Here is a 21,107-nt window from a genome sequence, read left to right as displayed (position 1 = left end):
GTGTAGATGTAACAGACGTGTGTGTTAAAAATGAGTTAATGAAAGAAAGTGGGGGATTAATGGGAGGATGACAGCCTGCAGTGGAGGGCGGATGTGGTTTGGGGGATCAGGGTGGTCCAGAGGTGAGAACATGTCAGTTTAAATGAGCAGCTGGCACTTTTTCCCACTGTGACACTAATAAGCATCATTAAGTCTAATTCTGTTTACCCACAGTGCTGTGGACATTAACAATTAGACACTCAGCCTCTCCTATAACACATGAGTTAAGCTTTAAAATATAGCTGCGTTTTCGTTTTAACACTGCGTTGATGAAAACGATCCTTTAAAAGCTACCTCATTTAAAAAGATATTTTCATTGTTTGAACCATCCGAAAACTGTATGGGTGGAATGAGTCTAGTTTTTAAAATCATACTTTCAACGGATGCATTCATATGAGTTTAACTACACTTTTAATTTTACAAGAAATTTCTACACATCTGCAAAACAAACAAATTTCCAATAAAAATAGCCACTGATGACTATTTTTCCATTTATGTTATTTTGAAAGTGCAGTGTTTGGTCTGTGATGTTATACAGGACAGTAGAATCTTAAAAAAGAATTGAAACATAATCAAGTCTATATTCAAAATCAACCATTTTAAATAAATAATTTTGGTTTAATTACAACAGTCGCAATGCTACATGAAGTTATAGTTTCATTATTCCCGCCTTATTGTTCAGTCAACACACACCTATAAACAGTTTCATCGAATGCACGCCCCTTGTCGCTGTTAACGCACCTGAACCAAAGTAAACTTCCAGTCTGTATTCATTTATCGGCATGGCTAGTGGCTAAACTGATCTCTGAAACAAATACCTTGTAGAAAATAAAATGTTTTGGTTTGCTAAAGACCATGAGAGACGACAAGCATGAATCACAACTGTGAGAAGAGGTTTGGCAGCCAGGCAAGAATTTATTCGCCAGGCGAATGTGTCGCTCGTCTCTTTCAAAAGAGGCGTTTCTAAATCATGCTTGTCATAAACAAACGAGAGATGGATGATGTGAACTCCACTGCTTCATTCTCATTGGTAGTCGCTCCCGAAAGTCGCTCATAATTTGCATAATGTTAAACATTTGTTAACTTTGTCGCACGACTGGACACGCCCCATCCAGTCGCCAATGGTAACTTGTCGCTCATGTCCCCAAACTTCCATTGAAATCAATGAGAAAATACTACTGCTGGTCGCTTATGCTGCGTTTACACCATCCGCAGTAGAGGCGTCAAGTGCGAGTAATTTCAATGTTAAGTCAATGTAAAGATGCGCTGATGCAAGTCTGTTGGTCTCGCGGCACGAATGAGGCGTTTGGCGCAGTGCGGTAGACGCGGTTCCGCCTCATTCGCGCGTCTAGTTTGCACGAATGCTGCGAATTGAGTGTCTGGCGAGGTACCTGCGAATGGTGCTTTTTGTGCATTTCGCGTTTAACGCGACTTTACAGCTGACGCCTGAGTTGAAAAATTTGAACTTTGGGGGATTTTCGCGCCGTGTTAACCAATCAGGAGCCTGGTTGCTGCTGTGGCTGAAGCTCTGCCCGGAGTCACTCATTTAAAGGTGGAAAAGAGGATGTTTGTTTTATAAATTTTTGCAATATTACCTGAAACTGTCTTTACTAAATGATAAAAGACTATTTATTAGCTGCACTGAAAGTAATATTATTAATATACGTCATCTGTGCACAAGATAGGGCCTTAAAAACATCTGCCAATTGCTCATGCGGTCATCGCATAAGCGATTGGCCTTCTGGCTTGTCAATCACTGCCATAACGATCCTTGTGACTCCAGTAACTTTACACAGGCGACGCATGCGCATAGCGCATGAAACTCCATCTTAAGTTTCGTTTTGTTTACATTGTCGATCCTGCTTTCCTCCTCAAATTTGCACCACGGTAGAGAAGAAACTCGAAGGAGGACGCAAAAGAAAGACTTTTTAAGCCGGTGGGAAGAGGAGAAAATTGTCAGAAGAACGTAATGTAAACAGAGTCGTTATTGGAGAAACATTTCAACGCTGGAGAGCAATGAAGGAACAGAGAGGTGTCAAGACAGACGCCCAGTTCGCAAAATTCTTCCCGACAGGTAACAGTGATTATTCTTTCTTTGTGAAATAATTATTGTTGTACTGTTATTCAAGTATATTGACGTTGTTCTTGTACTGTAGTTGTAAGGCAGTGACCAGTCTGCTACATGCTAGTTGAAATGGGAGTAGCGTCGAATGATCTAACGTTTTAACGTCTTATTTGTTTATTATCATCATTTCACATAATGAATCCACTGACGCAACACAGTATATGCCGGTGGTAAACAAACACTCGTGTTCAAATATTCGTGCACGAGTTTTGGAAGGCGTTCCCTAGAAATGAGCTGTGAAGGAGGGAGGCTGTTCTTACGCATGCGCTCATTTAAAAAACTCAGTAACCGTTTTTGGATTCTCAGTCGGCGAAAAACATCCTCTTTTGCGCCTTTAACATGGAGAAGCGCTTGATATTGTCCGTAAGCAATCACCCGGGAGCTATACAACACAAGTTATAAAATAAATAAAAAGGACCTCGCTTGGAAGAGTGTCAGGGAGGACATCGGGCAACCTGGTATGTTGTAAATACACATTTCACTTTTGAGTCACATGATGTTTATCGACCCGCGGCATTCCCACCGATTTTTAAACTATTTTCCCCCTATAGTAAGGTTACCAAATACAAACCGGTAACTCTCTCGATGAATGCACGATCAACATCAGTCATCAGACAACGGCATAGCACTTGCCCCTCCCACAAGAAGCGGATTTAGCCTCTGACGTGAGTCAAATGCTTGCTTTTTCTGCGCGTCTACTTAGCTCTAGAGGCGCGAATTCATTCAAACTGTTCAAGCGGCAAACTAGGCGCGGAAGACGCGATTTTGACGCCTCAAACACGGTTGGTGTAAACGCAGCATTAGTCTGAATGCAGCTTTACAGTTTCATATCACTACGCCAAGTTTACATGGTAGTCGTTGCCGCACTACCACCTCTGGTGTGCATTGTTTTCTAATAATTCAACGGCCTGTCATCAATTATTCCTTACTTAAAGATTTAGGTACAGTCTTTTATCTGTCTTTATTTTTTTAACTTTTAAATACTGCACTTTCTATTCTTCGACCTAAAGTTAGTATCGTTGTGAATCACCAGTGAATTTTTTCTGACTGATGTCCCTTTCTAAAGACGGTAATGTCCATTTATTTGCGACAACCTCTTAATCTTCATTTGCCAAACAAGGGTTTGCCAGAGAGCAATATTTTTCTCTGAGTTCTCTAAGATTAGGATAATGTCTAACAGAAGTGTGGATTTCCAGCCTCCTCCGCCGTATGCGGTATTTTTCCACCTGCTGGAGCATTGCAGGTGGCATGAGTCAGAGCCTGGCACATCTGCCACGTGTCTCTGTCGATAGCGGCATAAATCCAGCCCCCTCAGTGAACGATAACAGAGCTGCGGACCTCCTTCAACACTCCATCCACGTTACCATAGAGACCGTGGCAGCCCATCAGCCAAGCTCTATTTAAATGAGAGCAGGTTGTGGGAGTAGGTTGATATTATGTTCCTGGATCTGAACTAATGACACCAGAAGGTCATTGGATAGGGATGTGATTGACATTTTAATGTCTAAGTGAATTACTTGATGAACTCATTAACTCTCGGCCACTGTCTCATCCGACACCTCTTATTTATTTATTTAAGCAGAGCGATGGCGCTAATGGCCATTTAGTATATTGATGAAGCTGACATTAGATTTAAATATATAGTACAGTCAAAGAATGAAAATTCTGTCATTGCATGCCAGGCCAGTATTTGGTAATGCCACACGATGACTGATTTTAAAGGATGGTATGGAAAGGGATTGGTAAGGAGTGGGAGAGATGAAGAATTGATGAGACAGAGGATGATGACAGAAACAACCCACCCATCCTTCTTGTAGAATTCCAGCATCATGTTGTCAGTAGCAACGCTGAGTGGGCGTCGACCCTGGTCGTGCTGCTGCTTGCGATCTGATTGGTCCATGTCTGGAGAAGGCATGGAGCTGTAGTTGGAGTTGTGGTTGGTGTGGACCGGGCTGCCGTAACAGCCTGTCAAGTTGAACTCGATATCTAAGAATAGCAATGAAAAATTAGTCCAAATCACACGGGAGATCAGGCCTAAGTGTGCGTGACAATATGTTTCCACGACTCTAACCTCCGGGGAAGAACCAGTCCGCATGCTGGATAATCGGCTCAATGATGCCAACGATTTGCAAGGACATGGTGGTCATCATTTCTGTCATGTTCCTGTGAAGATCAATTACCCGTTTAACCTAAACATTTCATACTTTGTAAGAAAAAGGTTACAGTAAGATGCTTGAAGAATCCTTAGATAAGCTCACAAAACCATAGTTGCATGAGCTCCTGAGCTTAGACAGTATATAATAACATTATTTTGCATTCATTATCACAAATATTATATTTCACTATATGAGCCACTTCGGGACATTTAATAATATTTAATAATAGACTTGTACTCACCCTTCAGAATTGATCCACAGCAGGTTGGGTCCAAGAACTATTGCAATGTTACCTGGTGTCATTTTATTAGCATCCTGATACTCTGTGAGTTTGGCTAAGAATTTGATTAAATATCTGTTTAGGAAAAAATAACATTTTTAATTTCAATCTCTGCCAATGAAAGGGCACATTTGTCAAGTGTTACACTGAACAGGTTGGACTAAGGGATGTTTTATATTCTCAGTAGGGCTTAGTTCCAATAAACAGTCATATATATCAAGCGTACATATCAAGACTGATGCAGTAAAATATACCAATTCCTGTGAGTAAAGATACTGGTTTAATAACAGGTGTGTTCAATTTCATGCTGTGCCGCGCAGACCGACAGGCGGATGACATTGAAGTACAGCAAGAGCGATACAAGACCAAACTGGACCGTATGATTTCCTGCATCGCTCGCACGTTACCTCAATGTCATCTGCCTGTCTGTCTGTGCGGCGATGTAAGAGGTAAAACACACCTTAAAAGATACAGAGGGCCCTATTTTAACGATCTGAAACGCAAGTGCGAAGCGCAATGCGCAAGTGACTTTGTGGGCGGATCTTGGGCGCTATTGCTATTTTCCCGGAGGGAGAAAAAACTCTTGCACCAGGCGCAAATCAATAAGGGGTTGGTCTGAAGTAGGTTCATTATTCATAGGTGTGGTTTGGGCATAACGTCAAATAAACCAATCAGAACGCTATCCAACATTCCCTTTAAATGCAAGGGCGCAAGTTCCATGGCAGGTTGCTATTATTATGACGGATTTACCAGGCCACGCCAGGAGCGGTTTACAGCCGAGGAGACCCACGTACTTGTAAGAGCAGACAAAGACAGAGAAGTTGTTTTGTATGGGGATGGGAGAAACCCTCCCAAATCAGCGTAGGTTAAACAGGCGTGAAAGGAAATAGCCACAATTGTCTCATCAGCTGGCATCCCCATCGTTGCGCCAAGCGCTACAATGATGTCAGGAGACGGGGGAATCCCAAGCTTGCCACAATGCTCACCACTATGATTCCCCTTATCTCATGTGTTAATATTTTTTATTGTAACAATTTATGATTTGCAAAAATAACTGTTGCATCTGTGTAGATTAGATAAGCAAAGTGTGCGCGTTGTGCACGCTATACATTATGGTCAAGCATGCGCCCTTAAAATAGCATAATGAACCACGCGCCACTCACTTTAGACTAGTTTTTTTTGGTCAGTGGCGCAATTGTTTTTTAAAACTGCAAAATAGCATCAGGTATGGTATAGTAGTTTGCCGACGTGCGTCTGTGCCGGTGCAAAATATGAATGATACATGCGTCACTGACAACATGAGTCAATTGCGCTGGGTGCAAGATAGGGCCCAGAGACTTATAACAGATAACACACCTTAAGTTGTTCAGATTGTCCGCAGGTAGTTTCTCACATGTGGCTGACAGGGCTTGGAGCCTTTTATCCATATCTTGAATGCTAGAGAGAAAGAGATGGTTTAGATTAAATGTGTATAGTATTGTATTGTTATATGGCACATCTATGAGGTCCTCCTTCAAAGCACGAGGTGGGGCCCTTCCCATAAATGGATTACATTACATTGAGTCATGGATCAAATCATTTTCAGATCAGCATAAAAGGGAAATAAGGAAAATAAAAGAACAAATTAGGAAATTAAGCATATGAAAAAGTATAACAGTAGTATTTAGGTACAGAAATAGAATCGAATTAATAATAACACTGTCTTCTTCAAAACCGTCTTCTTCTTTTATAAATTAAATATAAGTAATCATTTACGCTATTGAGGTGATTTTTCTTTTGTACTGCCACTTTAAGACAGAAAGAGCACGGATCCACATACTGACACACATCTGATTTCTTTCTAAACTGTTTGCATTTAAGACATAACTGACTGTTTTTATGAAAATATTTATGAAAAGACTGTGGTATATAGAGATAATTTTGGGTGTATGTCCTTTTGATTCTGTGTTTTCATTTTTTTTTTGAAACGCGTATCTCCGTGTGTGCGCTTATGATTGTGTATCCATTTGAGTATGTGTGTGTTTCTGCGCCATTGTCTGTGCACACAGAAAGCTCATTTTAGCATCTTCTTACGATTAAATAGTTTAAAATGGTTTGAATCTTAACATTTACAAGGTTTAGAAACACATGCAAATGATAAACTTTTTTATTATGTTATTTGTAATTAAAATTATTCATTTCTGAATGATGCGTATTAAGCTATGATTTTTTTAAGAGATTATTATCATTTATGCATGATTTTTTTGGGGGTTTCAACGAAAATATTTTCTGTCTCTTCTGACTGGGTGGGCCAGCCATCAATTTGAGTGGGCCAGTGCCACCCTGGCCTTTATGTAGCCTCGCCACTGCATTATACAGGTCAAATAATGTATTTGTCCTGATTTTGATATAACATGTATAATGCTTTTTAATAAAAAATATAGGCAAGAAAGCATTTGTTTTGTTTTATGAACATCATCATGCAGACAAACTTGCTGCTGTTCCGATTGTATCGTTTTATCAATGACAGAATTGTATAAGCCTCATGTTATAATCAGTGGCGGAACTAGAATTTTTTTAATGGGATGGCCAGGGGGTGGCCAAAGCTCCTTTAGGGGGTCCATAGTCCATAAAAGAAAATGACGTGTAACCATGTGTCAAGAAAGCATAAATGAATCTTTTGATCGCATTAGATGTAAAAATAATAAGGGTGAATTTTAAATCTTTCTAATGTATTTCTTACATCTGACTTACTGTCTGTTAAAGGGTATTCTCCCAAAAATGAAAATTCTGTCATTTACTCACCCTTATGTTGTTCTAAACCTGTATTTTATTTTAATAAACACAAAAGAAGATATTTTGATAAATGATGGTAAGCACACAATTAATGGTATATCCATTGAATTCCATCATGTTGTTTTTATTCCTACTATTGAAGTCAATGGTTACAGCGGTGTGCATACCATTATTTATCAAAATATCTTCTTTTGTGTTCATCAGAAAAAAGAAATTCGTACAGGTTTAGAACAACATAAGGATGTAAAAAAGATTTTCATTTTGTGAATATCCCTTTAATGAAATCTAAACTACATGATAAACCTTAAACTTACTTCAAATAGCAGAGCTCAACACAAAGGATGTTTGGATTAATCTTTATTTACGAAGATACAGAAGATGCAAAAGTTTGTATGTCCAAAATCAGCAGAGTAATCCAAGTCTCTTTGTGCAGTGATAGAAAAACAAAGAGTTTGCGCCGCGACCGCAGGGAGGGTTAATATTCATAATGTTTGTTTTTAACAATGTGCTGCGCTGCCGGACATCGAAAATAAACATTTAAGTGAAAGTAGCGCATTAAACCCTGGACATCCCTCTGGCTCTGCCACTGGTTATAATCCACATATTTTATTTAACTGAGCAATGTTTTGGTCATGAATTAGTTAAAATCCTATCTATAGCATTGCTACAAAGTGTAGATAAAATAAGGAAACAAGCAAAGGAGAAAAAATGAGAAAATAAATTAATGGAATAACAATTTATACATTGCTCATAGAGTATATTATGGTTACAGCCCTAGCCCAAATGAAGGACAAATTCAGTGTCTGCCTGTCTGAGACTATCGGGATTAAAATCTACTTTTGATGTTAGTAGAATCAATTACACAGACATATTTATGCCCTAATATATAGCCTGAAACTTTTTTTTACCTTTCTGAGAAATTTAAGACAAGTTTATATGCTACATTTTGAGAACTTTCCATACATTACAAAAACACATGATTTTTTTCACATGATTGACATTAACCTAAAAAAGTTAGTTCCTCTAACGAAACCTTTGCGCTCTCCGAGCGTTTTGATTTGCAAAGTCTTTCACTGCATACAGCTTTAATGTCAATGTTGCGATTCTCAGTCTATGCTGTGCTTCGGACGGAGATTTGTCTTGTTCCTTTTTAACTTGGTGAATCATCTTTCAGCAGTTGCAACCGTCACAGGTAAAGTAAGAAACAATCTGCGTTTTAGTTGTCCTATGTGTCGACTGTTGCACAGAAAACAAAAACCCTAAAATAATCCTTGGGATTTTGTAGACGTTGATCCTCGCATAGTTTATTAAAATGCATCTTAATGCGCCTTAGGCATTCGTTCTTCATTTACTCACAAGCACCCAATGTCACGGTACGTAGTACACAAATAAAGGGAAAACCCAAACGCAGATGATGTAAAACATAAAATGAGGATTTATTTAACTAAACTCAAAAACCCACGAGGGGGTAAAAACAGGAGATAAATAAACAGTAGTGATGAAACACAGAACTGGGGAACAAATACGGGATACCAAAAATAACAAAGCAAACTCATGGAAAGATTCAGGTGATTCCGGAAGACGGGACAACACACACTGAATTCAGACGAACGAACGCGCACACGACAGAGAACGAGAGGGCATTATAAAGACACGGCATCAATGGGGAACAGGTGAACATAATTAATTACGTAAGACACGAGTACATAAGGGAGTAGGGTGAAAGAGACAAGACACTGGGAACACGTGACACAAATACATAATGTGAACCACGTGTTCCCACACAGAACACAATGCTGCCATAATCTTGCCCTCTTAAATAAGACCTGAATCTACACAAAGGTCTGGCAAGACCATGACAGCGACAAGACACTGGGAACATGTGGAAGCCACACACACAATATGACTCCACATGTCCCCACACAGAACATAATACTGTCATGGTCTTGCCAGATACACTCAGACCTGAGTCTAGTACAAAAGGTCTGGCAAGCCCATGACACCCAATGCCTTAAGTCATAATAAAAACATTTTTATTTTATTGGACAGCAGCACACATGGGAAAGTGCATGGGGGGAGTAAAATATTTGTTTATATTTTAATTAACGGAGAATTTCCCTCACTGCAGTTAAATTTCAAATAAATATCAATTTAACGTATATTGGGCCCATGCACTGCGGCGGCTGTGGGGGTGTCCCCTACGCCAGTGTATACAGTATATAGGGTGTTAGGGTTTGGTTGGCTAGTATGGTGTGAGGAGCATTTAAGCAGTTGTGTATTAGAATAAAATATGTTTTTGTAGCATATAACAAATATGTGATTATATCATGACTTTCAGATGAATAAGAATGCTAATGGATACACTCTAAAAATTACTGGGTTATTTTTGACCCATAATGGGTAAATATTGGACAGAACACGTGCTGGGTTGAAAATGACCCGATGTTGGGCTGTTGTTATGCAACCATGGGGTATAATAACACAGCAGTTGGGTTCAAATTTTTAATCCAGCATGTGTTCTGTTCAATATTAACTCATTATGGGTCAAAAATAACCCAGCCATTTTTAGAGTGTAGACTGTTTAAGATTCCCAATTGTTTAGTGTACCTGCTAAGACAGCATCTAAAATGGAACTTGTTTAGCACATCAGTCTGTTAGCAGATACTCATCAGACCACATGCACAGCACTCCTCGTGTGAAGCACACCAGAGACTTGCCTCACAACTAATTTTATTACATTTTGGCCTTTGGCATAAGCCAATGCAATACTCTAAAAAGCAAGTTTAATGTTTTCTTTGGCATTTAAATTTTCTGTGGCCCACAAGAGATAAATTGTATATTGAATTTGGACAGCTACACTTTTCATATAGCAAAGACACTTAGATTAAATCTTACATTTTAATCTTTGTTGTCTTGCATATTTTGCAGTAAAATTATTTGATGAAATGTGTTCTAAAAACACATTTTAATTTACTGTAAAAAAACGGATGAAGAATTAGGGCCAAGCAAAATAAACAATATATAAAAACATCTTCGGATTAAAGTCATTATAATGCAAGACTTTACTCAGCAGTTTTTAAAAAAAAAATCTAAATAAATTAAATAATGAAACATAAAGTTTACGTTTATAAATTTTGTAGACGCGTTTCTCCAAAGCGACTTACAGTCCAAAATGTATATATTTTATCAGTTTGTGTGATCATAGGATGGAACTCCAGACTTGTTAATAATAGGCGGAGTTTCGCGTTTGTGCTCGGGGGGCACCTACCAGCAAACAAGGGTACTGAAATACGTTGAGATTCACGGTTTTTAAATATGCAACAAATTTAAATGAAAGAAAACCATTTTAGCTCAAGTTACTCAGTCTACCCATTAGACAAATAAAATATGAATTCTCATTATTTTATTAGTAGCTTAGGCGAAATCATAATCGGCTCTGGTCAGCATAGCCCCCCCCCCAAAACTCATATGCTACAGGAAAGTTGTAATATTTAAAGAAAAAGGTCAAAATTAAAAATTAAAGTCATATTATTTTAAGAATAAAGCCAAATTTCCAAGAATAAAGTAATGATATTTTGAGAATAAATAATAAAGTTATAGAAAAACAATATTAAAATCCTAATATTTTGAGAATAAGTCATATTTTTTTCTTTTTACTTGTTTGGAGTGATGTGAATACCTGATACCAAATTAGATACGCAGCTTATTATAAAGCTGATACACAGGTGCTTACTGACTTTACTCTCATAATATTGATTTTATTCTAGGAATTATTGCAACTTAAACTTTATTTTTCTATTTTGACTCTTTCTTGAAAAATGGCATTATAATGACTTTAATCTTAAGATGTTTTATTTTTTATTTTAGCTTGGTTTGACACATATGCCATTCATTTCAAAACACAATGACCTACAAACTTTTTCTTGAAATGTAAGGTTTTTTCTTAAAAGCAAACGTCTATCTTTAAATTATATCAAGTTTATTCTCAACATTATTTTATCATATAACATAATATACAAAATAGTATTTATAAAATATAAAATTTATAGAATCTATATAGAGAGTCATCCTCAATTACTTTGTTCTGAATCATATACAAAAAAGCGTGTGTGTGATGTTGCCTTAGAATATTAAAATAAAGTGGGCATAATTTTGCTTTACACCTTTTAAAAGATCTGTCTGCACTTAAAATGTTGCCTAGGTAGACATCTTTCTAGTAATTGAAGCTAATGTCTCAGATGAGTGTGGAAAGGGTGGCTGGTGCAGCGTAAAATGATATGTGTTAGTGTAGGCCATCATTACTTACTTTGAGGCCTGAATCCACTCATCATAGAGATCAAAGGTCATTAAAGGTTCGGGAAGTTCACGAAGGTAAGATTTCAGCGCCCCTGACACAATCAGAGAAGAAAGGGTTAGAGGTTAATGAGAGAAAAGAAGACAGTAAGAAAAACAGTAGCATACAGTAGAAACCATAACATGAGAGCACTAAGACCCCAAGAACTGAATCCTGGTTTACCCCGGACAATAAATATAAGATGCTTTAAATACTTTAAATGCAACAGAGAGCAGAAAAGCCTGATTAATGAGCTGTTAAAGCTAAAATCAGCGTGTGGACCTGTCAGCTCCAGCCACCTTGCGTGGTGCCAATGGGTCACCCTACAAACCCACTATAATGAGATCAGATTAACCTGGGACAGAATTTAATGGAAATTGCTGTGGGGTCTAACCTATATGCTTAAAGTACATGGCAGGTAAATTGGTAAATACTAAGAACTAAGAGAAGAGAGAGAGTCGGGAGGGAGATGCTCACCTGCGATAGCATGCGGATCGGCTGAGTATTCCTGAACGTCAAGCACCCCGCAGTCCAGAGATGCCTTAAGTTTCTTCAGTTTGGAAGCTGAGGGGGCTACACGAAATAAACCCTGAAAGAGACAGAAAGAGTTACACTTAACTTAGATTAACCAAACATTTTAAAAATGCCATGAAGTCTGGTCGAGCCTGCAGTCTATTTACAGAACGGCCCACTTAGACAAAAAACTGACTGTCTGAATGACATGTAAACAACTAAACACAGTTTATTTTGTTTTAACATGCCATTTAAGGAAAGTTTTATCTGTAAAACAAATCAAATAGTGACACAGCCCTATTGTAAGGGGTCTGTAAGCGCCTTCACAAAAAAGCACTGATAAAATATAGTTAAAGGTTACGGTAATCAGAATTTCTGTCTCCAGGAAAATAATAGGCTAATGCTTATTCACAAACACAAATCAGACAAAATTGTCAAGAGTTTGTACAACTGTCTTCTCACAAAGACCTGCAAACGTTAACAAATCCAGTGATCTTTAAGCTAGGTACAAACCAAGCAAACAGTCGGCGGTCTGGCAGGTTTTAGCTTTATCTAATTTTCTGTATTGGTGTGTCCGCACCTTCACTAATGGCGCTTTTCCATTGCATAGTACCCCACGGTTCAGTTTAGTTTGGGTCGGGTCAGCTCACCTCACTTTGGCATGGTTAGAGTTTAGTATCACTTCGTAGTGGGAGGGATTATAGCCGTGTCGTTATTTGCGCTGCCTACTGCTGTGACATCATACAAGTGAGAGCACCGTTGTACATTCCCATACATTTATTTATTTCTCAGTCAGCCACAAAATTCAAATTGGCCACAACAAATAGATGTTTGCACATCGCGTTTATCACTACCTCTGTCTCACATGACAATTTCTGTTTAAAAATCCGTGGCGTCATTCGACAGCGCTCCGCTGAACCTCATTTAAGTTGCATTTAAGCATATATGCGAACGTGCTCGTCGCGAATGTTCCGCCACAAACTGCAAGAATGGAAAAACTGTTATGGTGTCCCTGATTCTCAACCTGTGGATGTTTTTCATCACTAAAAGGGAGTTTGGGAACTTATAGCAGAGCACAGAAGACAACATGTTTACTCGAGACAGCGCAAGCTAGCACTGAGGTAAAGCTAATCTTTACATTATAGCGATGACGCGTAGTGACGATTCTCTCAGACCAATCAGCAATCTACAGTGTTTTCGCGTCACGTTTGGTATCAGCTCGGGTCGCTTGGAACCCCAACCGAGGTGGTACGAAAAAAGTATCGGGTACCACGTTGTGCACCTAATGGAAAAGCTCCCAAAAGTAAGCTGCCCGACCCAAACAAAACCAAACCGTGGGGTACTATGCAATGGAAAAGCGCCATAAGGTCACCCTTGCCTTTTTTTGGACTATTTACCATATCAAATTGGCAGTGAATAGCAGAAGTGACGAAGCAAGCAAAAGACAAAATCAAGAGCGATCTCTTTTTTCCATCTCTCCTTCCAGTAATGGAATATTTTGAAAGGATATGGCTAATAAGACATTACGGATATATCACAAATCCATCTGTGGTGAGCGGGATTTGTGTGAAACTGGTAAGCGAGCACTGCTTTCTTTACATTATGTATCCCAGAACATATATGTAGTACTTTTCTGAAATAGTTTTGCAAATAAAACTTAAAGGCGGGGTTCATGATCTCTGAAAGCCAGTGTTGACATTTAAAAGGATAGTTCGACCAAAAATGATATTGAACCCATGATTTACTCACCTCCAAGCTGTCCGAGTTGCATATGTCCATCGTTTTTCAGACAAACACATTTTCGGTTATTTTAGAAAATGTTTTAGATCTTTCAGTTGATTAAATGTAATGTTACATGGTTCACCCATAGTCCACGACCTTCAAGTCCAAAAAAAGTGCGTCCATCCTTCACAAATTAAATCCAAACGGCTCCAGGATGATAAACAAAGGTCTTCTGAGGGTAATCCGCGCGGTGTTGTTGTAGAAATATCCATATTTAAAACTTTATTAATGAAAATAAATACCTTCCGGTAGCGCCGCTATCTTAGTCGCGTCCGCATTCAGGATGAGAGCTTACGCAGCCTACGGAGGCTACTCTGCTGCTGCTCTGTGCCCCCGCCCTCCGAATTTGTCATACGTCACTAAGAAAAGTGCGTAAACTACGCTAATACTCTCTCCTGAATACAGAGGAGTCTAAGATGGCGGCGCTACCGGAAGGTATTTATTTTCGTTAATAAAGTTTTAAATATGGATATTTCTACAACAACACCGCGCGGATTACCCTCAGAAGACCTTTGTTTATCATCCTGGAGCCGTTTGGATTTAATTTGTGAAGGATGGACGCACTTTTTTTGGACTTTTAGGTCGTGGACTATGGTTGGACCCCGTAACATTACATTTAATCAACTGAAAGATCTAAAATATTTTCTAAAATATCCGAAAATGTGTTTGTCTGAAAAACGATGGCCATATGCAACTCGGACAGCTTGGAGGTGAGTAAATCATGGGTTTAATATCGTTTTTGGCCGAACTATCCTTTTAAACCCACCTGAACAAACACGCCCATACCCAAATAGAATCTGGACCTTCTTTTGATAGACCCGCCCCACACATACCCAAACCAAGCTACAATGTCGGCTAGTAGACACGCCCCTTAATGCTGATTGGCTACAAGTGGGTTTTGGTACTCGGCCCGACTACCTTTTCCAAAGCGTTTTTCAAAAATTGTGCACCCCGCCTTTAACCATTGATTACTTGTTGTGTCCTCTTATGAAATGCCAAGCAAAGAAAAACACAGCCTCTCCATGACATGGCGGCACAAATACTACAGCGCAAATAAAAGTTATGCCTTCTTCATCTGCATAAACATTTGGGCAGTGTTATGAAAATGTTCCCACACTATGACGTGAAAATGTGGGGGCATGTTTAAATCCGGCATTTAAGGAAGGCATCGATGAGCCTTCACTTTTAAAAAAGAAGATCTCTTTGGGTTTGAGACATAGGAAAACATGAAATCAGATCATATGACTTCACAACATCATTGGTAGTTAAATTAGACTAAATCATTTGTTATGGTGGAATCGCAACGATCTTAAAGAAATACAGTATGTCAGGATATTTGCAATTCTGCTCCATCTCCCTCAGTTTGCCAAAACCAAAAATAAATGCGTGAACAGATATAAATAATCATGCTGTGATAGGTTGTTTTCCAGCCGTCTCGCACCTCCTCCTGCATGCCACACTCTAGCAGCATGGTGACGCAAGCTTCAATGGGAAAGGCGATCTCTCTTCCGCTGAGGGCCAGATGTTCCTCTAAAGGTTTCCCATATGATGGCTTCTCTATCCAGGCCTCTGAAACACATCAGGGAGAAGCTGACATTAAAATGCCCATTTTTGAAGCTGTTCAAACGAAATTCAAGAAACAGACTTGACAGACCCACACATTCACATAAAAGACACCACTCAACCAAACTCAAACTAGAAGTAGAGAGTCTCACCCTGGTGTGCTTTGATCTGTGGCAGCACACCCTGCAAAATCTCCAGAGACTTCCTGTGGTACTCTGCTTGAACCTCTATGAGCTACAGAAAGAGGAATAAGAAGACATATGTAATAGTCTCAAAGAGGCTGTTTACACTTGGCATTAACATGCGTTTTCGTCGATCGGATCACAAGTGGACGACGTTAATGCCAGGTGTACACGGTGTTCAAAACTTTTGAGGTTGTCCACTTTCGACCACTTTCAACCACATCCAGAGGTAGTCAAAACCACTTTCGATTGGATCGCTTTGGAGTTGCGGAACGCACATGTGGTTGAATGTGTTCGAACAGCCACACGCGAACGTCTTCTCTCCGCCCATTTATCTAATCTGAGGTATTAAACACAAGTTTTACGTCTTTTTTTTTACTTCTGGCGTGAACATAAGGTGAACAGCGATATTTTTAGCCTTTCATTGATAAAAAAGCGTCTGATCTCCGTAGTTTCATTTTGAAAGCGTGTGAAAGTTGCGCGATCCTATTTTATCAATTGCGCTGAAAATTCAGAGAAAGCTCTAACATATAAACGTACAAAACACTGTGCAGCATGTTTACTTGCTAAACAAGCAGTGGACTCCGACATAATATTAGTTTGCGTCCATATAAACTCACAATAGAGGGTTTTCACCGACGTCATATTCTGGGCGGTAACCCGGATGCGCGGCCATTGTGGAGGCACTTGGTGTAAAGAACTGAACGGGGTACAATGGAGTTTTGTGCGCGTTGGATACTTTAAGTGAATGTAGACATGTCTAAACAACAGAAAACGCGTCCAAGATGCAAAGGCATATAGGGAAGGACTTGGACCATAAGAAAAGGCACGATATTTCGAGAAATTACAATTTATAGGCAGTGCAGATCCCTACGAGTTAGCTACCTCTTCTTGGATTCGTGACGACCCGGCGATTCTTCAGTTGCATATCCCGATATAGTCAACTACCTGGTTTTCATGCCGAGCCCATATGTCATATGTCAGCTTTATTTATATAGCAAATTTAAAATAGTCATTGTCCTACAAAAGTGCTTTACAGTAAAATAAAGCACACAGTAAAACAATAAAAGCAATAATTTTTTAAACATTTACTATTTAAAATATTATTATCATTACAATAGAAAATTTGTTATGAGCAATCAAGCACACAGGCATTAAGGCATTGCAGCGCAAATTTTAGTTGTATTTAAGTACATTTTGAATGACAGCAGAGAGACTCGCCCACCGTCTCACAGACCACCCCCTCACAGTATTCAGGACAGAAGCGGCCGAAAGTGGACAAAAGAGACGGATTTAAATACCAGGTGTAAACGTAATGTGTCTCTCTCGTCCACTTGTGATCCGATCGATGAAAACACATCTTAATACCAAGTGTAAACAGCCCCAAAAATGCTTGGTTGAGTCAGGTATGGACATACCCAACTGTTGAGTAAAATTAACCTAGAAAATGCCCATATTTGACCCAATCATAGGTAAAAAAAACAACCCAAGAGTATGTCACATATTTCATTTAAAGATGGGGTAAGCAATCTCTGGTAACCGTTGTTGATATTTCAAATCACCAAAACAAACACACCCCTACCCCAAAAGGACCTGGACCCCCGCCTGTTTTAACATGTGAATGGTTTTGCTCCGTTTCATGCGGAAGGCGACGTTAAACACCTGGCACAAGAGGAAGAGTCAGAGGTCCGAATGTGCCATGGACAAATGCCTGCAGGATACACAGATTGCATACACATGCTACAGGCTCAAAGTCTTGCAGTAGCGCAAGTAAAGCCCAATTCCATTGTTTGGCGCGATCACATAAAGAGGCTAGGGATGTCTCAATTCTCTTTTAGTTGGAGGGGTAGGGGAAGGGGCCATGAAGATTTTTCAAGACCTCACTTCAAACAAATGGGTAAGACATTTTCCAACACGGCTGCTCATGCGAGTATATTTCAAGTCTTTTTTTCGCATTGATAACGTTTTTAAAAGTTTTAAATAATCATTTGTTTTATGTTACATTCAATCTTGTGTTCATATGTATGGTCATGTAATTTAAAGAAAAGTTTGCTAACATATCTCGCGTTACTGATTGCACAATAGTACAGCAACATAGACAAATGTAACATCTACTCTAGAGCGAAATCGCGTCCCGGTTCCTCGTGACTGAATGCGTCCCTGTTCCCCCAACTGATTGCGTCCCGGTTCCCCCTGTCTAATCAATAGCATTCCGGAGGTGGCACACCGGGGAAAACTCCCAGTGCTTCAGATTGCAAGTAAGTCCACTACCGTGATTGCGAACGGACCAGGGAAACCAATTTTTAGGCTGTAACTAAACTTACATGACTACATGTGAAGGCGACATCTTTTAATTTTGTGATAAACATTGCATCTACTTTGACGTAGAACATATGATGTCATATGACGGTGTAGCAGTGGTGTCCCATTTCTTAGGGGAATATTTTTATCCTTTCCACTTTCCACTTTGTTTCAAGGTGCAAGGGGTAGGCGTATGGGGTATGAAATAGAATTGAAAAGGGGGTCGCACACCCGACGAAAAGTGCCGCACAGCATCGCGCCAAAAATCTTAAAACAGACCACATTATTTTCTATGAATGTACGCATACCGGCAGCGTCTGTGACTTTGGACGCAGCTCAAATCCCTGTCACATGACAGAGTGCCACTCACATAGTTTAACAATAAATAACGTTTTTGTCCCAAATTTTTAGTGATTAACATAGGCTGCTAAGGTATGTTTTGCATCTTGAAGTAAACTCTATCTGCACGTCCGGTGTACAATACCTCTGATTTGTCCTGCATGCGACATGGCGCTTCTTGTCCGGTATGCGACTCCCTTGTCCTTGCTTAATTTAAAATTAAAAAAATGTCAAATTAAAAAGAATTTGCTAAACCCCTTAGAGCTTTGACAGCACTTAGCGCTCTATCCTCTGCATCATTAGTAGACACGCCCCTTACTGCTAATTGGCTACAAGTGTGTTTTGGTACTCGGCCCGACTCGCTTTTTCCAAAGCGTTTTTCAAATATTGCGTACCCCACCTTTAAATGATAAGTTAGCACTGCAAGAACAGGTACTTGCCATTTGAAAGTAGTTTGCATAGTCTATTTCTTTGGCCACAAAGTTGTACATGTCCGCTGATAGCTGATCCTATACAACAGAAGTACAGATGCATTATCATACATTTTTGTGCATTTCTCATTCCCTATCTAGTAAAATATGAGGAGAGAAACATGAAATGATGACAATACCATGGATTAACTCTTTCCCCACCAGCCTTTAAAAAAAAAAGTTGCCAGCCAGTGCCAGCATTTTTTATAAAAGTTTAATGCCATTCAGAAAATGAAAGAACAGAGCCTCTGCTTAAAAAAACCTTTTCATCCTACCTTTATTTGTTCTCTTTTTATTACCTCTCAAATATGGGTAGGTTTCTTTAAAAATACAAAATTTTGAGCTGAGATCATTGCATTTCGTGACGGACTTTTGTTTTGTTTGATCAAAACATACGCAGAGTTCTTACTGTTTGACCTAAAGGGTTGCTTCCGGGTTTTATAAGTTGGGTAAGAGTGCCAACTGGTGGATAATAGCGAAAATATGTATTGCCAAAAAAACTCGTCATTGGCAGGAAAGCGTTTCCTCTTAATAATGGCAGGGAAGAGTTAATGGTGCTGTAAGTGATTTCTTTTTGAAAGAAATGTTCCTCAAGCCAGAAATGTAGTAAATCAATGAAATATCTTAATCTTAAGCGAGTCAAAAGACTCTAAGGTGACCTTTCATTTTTAACATTCACATCATTGGAGGATATAAAAAAATAATCCAGCCCCTACCTATACCAACATCACCTACACTTTGTATTGCATAGAAAAAAAGAGCGAGAGAAACATCTACCCTGCAGATCTCCATTCGATTGGCTGTCTCTTCCATCTCCTCTCTCAGGGAATCAGACTTGGCTCCGCCCGGCTGTATATTACTGGGGTGACCCGAGGATTTAGATGACTGTTGCCACCTACAGATCAGGAGAGCAAAACAGCACGGTTAGCAAATGTGTGAAAGGCAGAAGAGTCAAATCTCCAGAGTGATATTCTGTACCGTGTCCTTGCAGAATCCATGTCTAGGACAAGCTTGGCTAAATGTTTCCTCTGTTTCTGAATGTTTGGGATTTCCACCTATGGGATTTAATGCAGGTTAAAAAAAAATTTCAATACAATGTAAGTTTTAACAAAGCAGAGAAACTTGCTCACCTCAGCCAGCACATACAGAGGCTCCACAACATCTCTTTCAATCTGTAACTCAAAAACAAGCAGCTCTTGGGCCAACTTCTCCTCCGTATCCCCACAGAGTTTCAACATCTTGCTGCAGGAAGACACACCAGTCATTCACATCCGTCAATCTCATCTCAAGCTCAAGAAAATTTTAAATCAGATGAAACTGTAGCTTCATCTCAGTTCATACATCTCATAAACAAACAAAACGGGAAAAAAATGTCATCATATCTATATTTTTCTGCTTATAAGCAGAAATTCATCAGGAATTTTTATGCAAATGTTTTAATTGACGAGATAACTCGTCAATGGCAGGGAAAGAGTTAACCAATGTACCTTTAGCTTTGTATTCCCCTGTATTCATTTTTTTTACAACTGAAAAGCCAAAAAGTTTCATTTCATCATGTCCCCTTTTCTATAACGCAAAAACTGTGGTCAATTTTATCCTATTGGTGCATCATTTTAAACAATAAGATGCAGTGTGCCAAACAGACACCTAATCTGGCATGCTACTGTATATAAATTCAGTCTAAAGCTCAGGAGAAAAGTGATGATGGACAATAGTAGACATTAACTGTAAATGTGCGCTCACCCAAAAAGAGAGTCGTCCCCTAACACAGCCGCACCTTCAACCATACATTGAGCGAGTGTTGTCAGAGGCAGTTTTTTCTGTTTAAGGAGAAATTAAATAGAAAAGGGTCAAAGGTGTGAAAGAGTATATACATTAAAACTGGAGTGTGAGATGAGAGTAGACATACCGCAGGTGATTTGACAGATTTCTTGTCTATATCAGCGCCTTGTTGACCCTGCAGACAGGCGGTCAGTTTCTTATGTGTGCTGTGAGAGACCTGCTTCACCAGATCCAAACGCTTCTCCACCTGAATATCAAACAAACACAATGTACACTCACCTAAAGGATTATTAGGGACACCATACTAATACTGTATTTGACCCCCTTTCGCCTTCTGAACTGCCTTTATTCTACATGGCATTGATTCAACAAGGTGCTGAAAGCATTCTTTAGAAATGTTGTCCCATATTGATAGGATAGCATCTTGCAGTTGATGGAGATTTGTGGGATGCACATCCAGGGCACAA

At 39.3% G+C, this 21,107-nt stretch overlaps 1 protein-coding gene across 9 annotated transcripts in view; it reads right to left on the bottom strand.

Annotated features, from left to right (window-relative positions):
- arhgap44a (Rho GTPase activating protein 44a) overlaps window positions 1–21,107 on the bottom strand; it is a 93,140-nt gene that overhangs the window by 27,245 nt on the left and 44,788 nt on the right. For all 9 annotated transcript variants that reach the window (XM_073814050.1, XM_073814056.1, XM_073814057.1 and 6 more), the window contains exons 3-16: window positions 20,768–20,887; window positions 20,602–20,678; window positions 19,989–20,100; window positions 19,837–19,913; window positions 19,636–19,753; window positions 18,829–18,897; window positions 15,719–15,800; window positions 15,445–15,572; window positions 12,186–12,297; window positions 11,682–11,763; window positions 5,957–6,037; window positions 4,562–4,675; window positions 4,236–4,327; window positions 3,967–4,150 (exon numbers count right to left, since the gene is read on the bottom strand). In XM_073814050.1, coding sequence (XP_073670151.1) covers window positions 3,967–4,150; window positions 4,236–4,327; window positions 4,562–4,675; window positions 5,957–6,037; window positions 11,682–11,763; window positions 12,186–12,297; window positions 15,445–15,572; window positions 15,719–15,800; window positions 18,829–18,897; window positions 19,636–19,753; window positions 19,837–19,913; window positions 19,989–20,100; window positions 20,602–20,678; window positions 20,768–20,887 — 1,448 coding nt within the window. The remainder of the gene's footprint in view (window positions 1–3,966; window positions 4,151–4,235; window positions 4,328–4,561; window positions 4,676–5,956; window positions 6,038–11,681; window positions 11,764–12,185; window positions 12,298–15,444; window positions 15,573–15,718; window positions 15,801–18,828; window positions 18,898–19,635; window positions 19,754–19,836; window positions 19,914–19,988; window positions 20,101–20,601; window positions 20,679–20,767; window positions 20,888–21,107) is intronic.

This window comes from Paramisgurnus dabryanus, chromosome 3, assembly GCF_030506205.2.
Source record: "Paramisgurnus dabryanus chromosome 3, PD_genome_1.1, whole genome shotgun sequence".
NCBI lineage: Eukaryota > Metazoa > Chordata > Actinopteri > Cypriniformes > Cobitidae > Paramisgurnus > Paramisgurnus dabryanus.
This window is presented reverse-complemented; position numbering and strand designations above follow the sequence as displayed.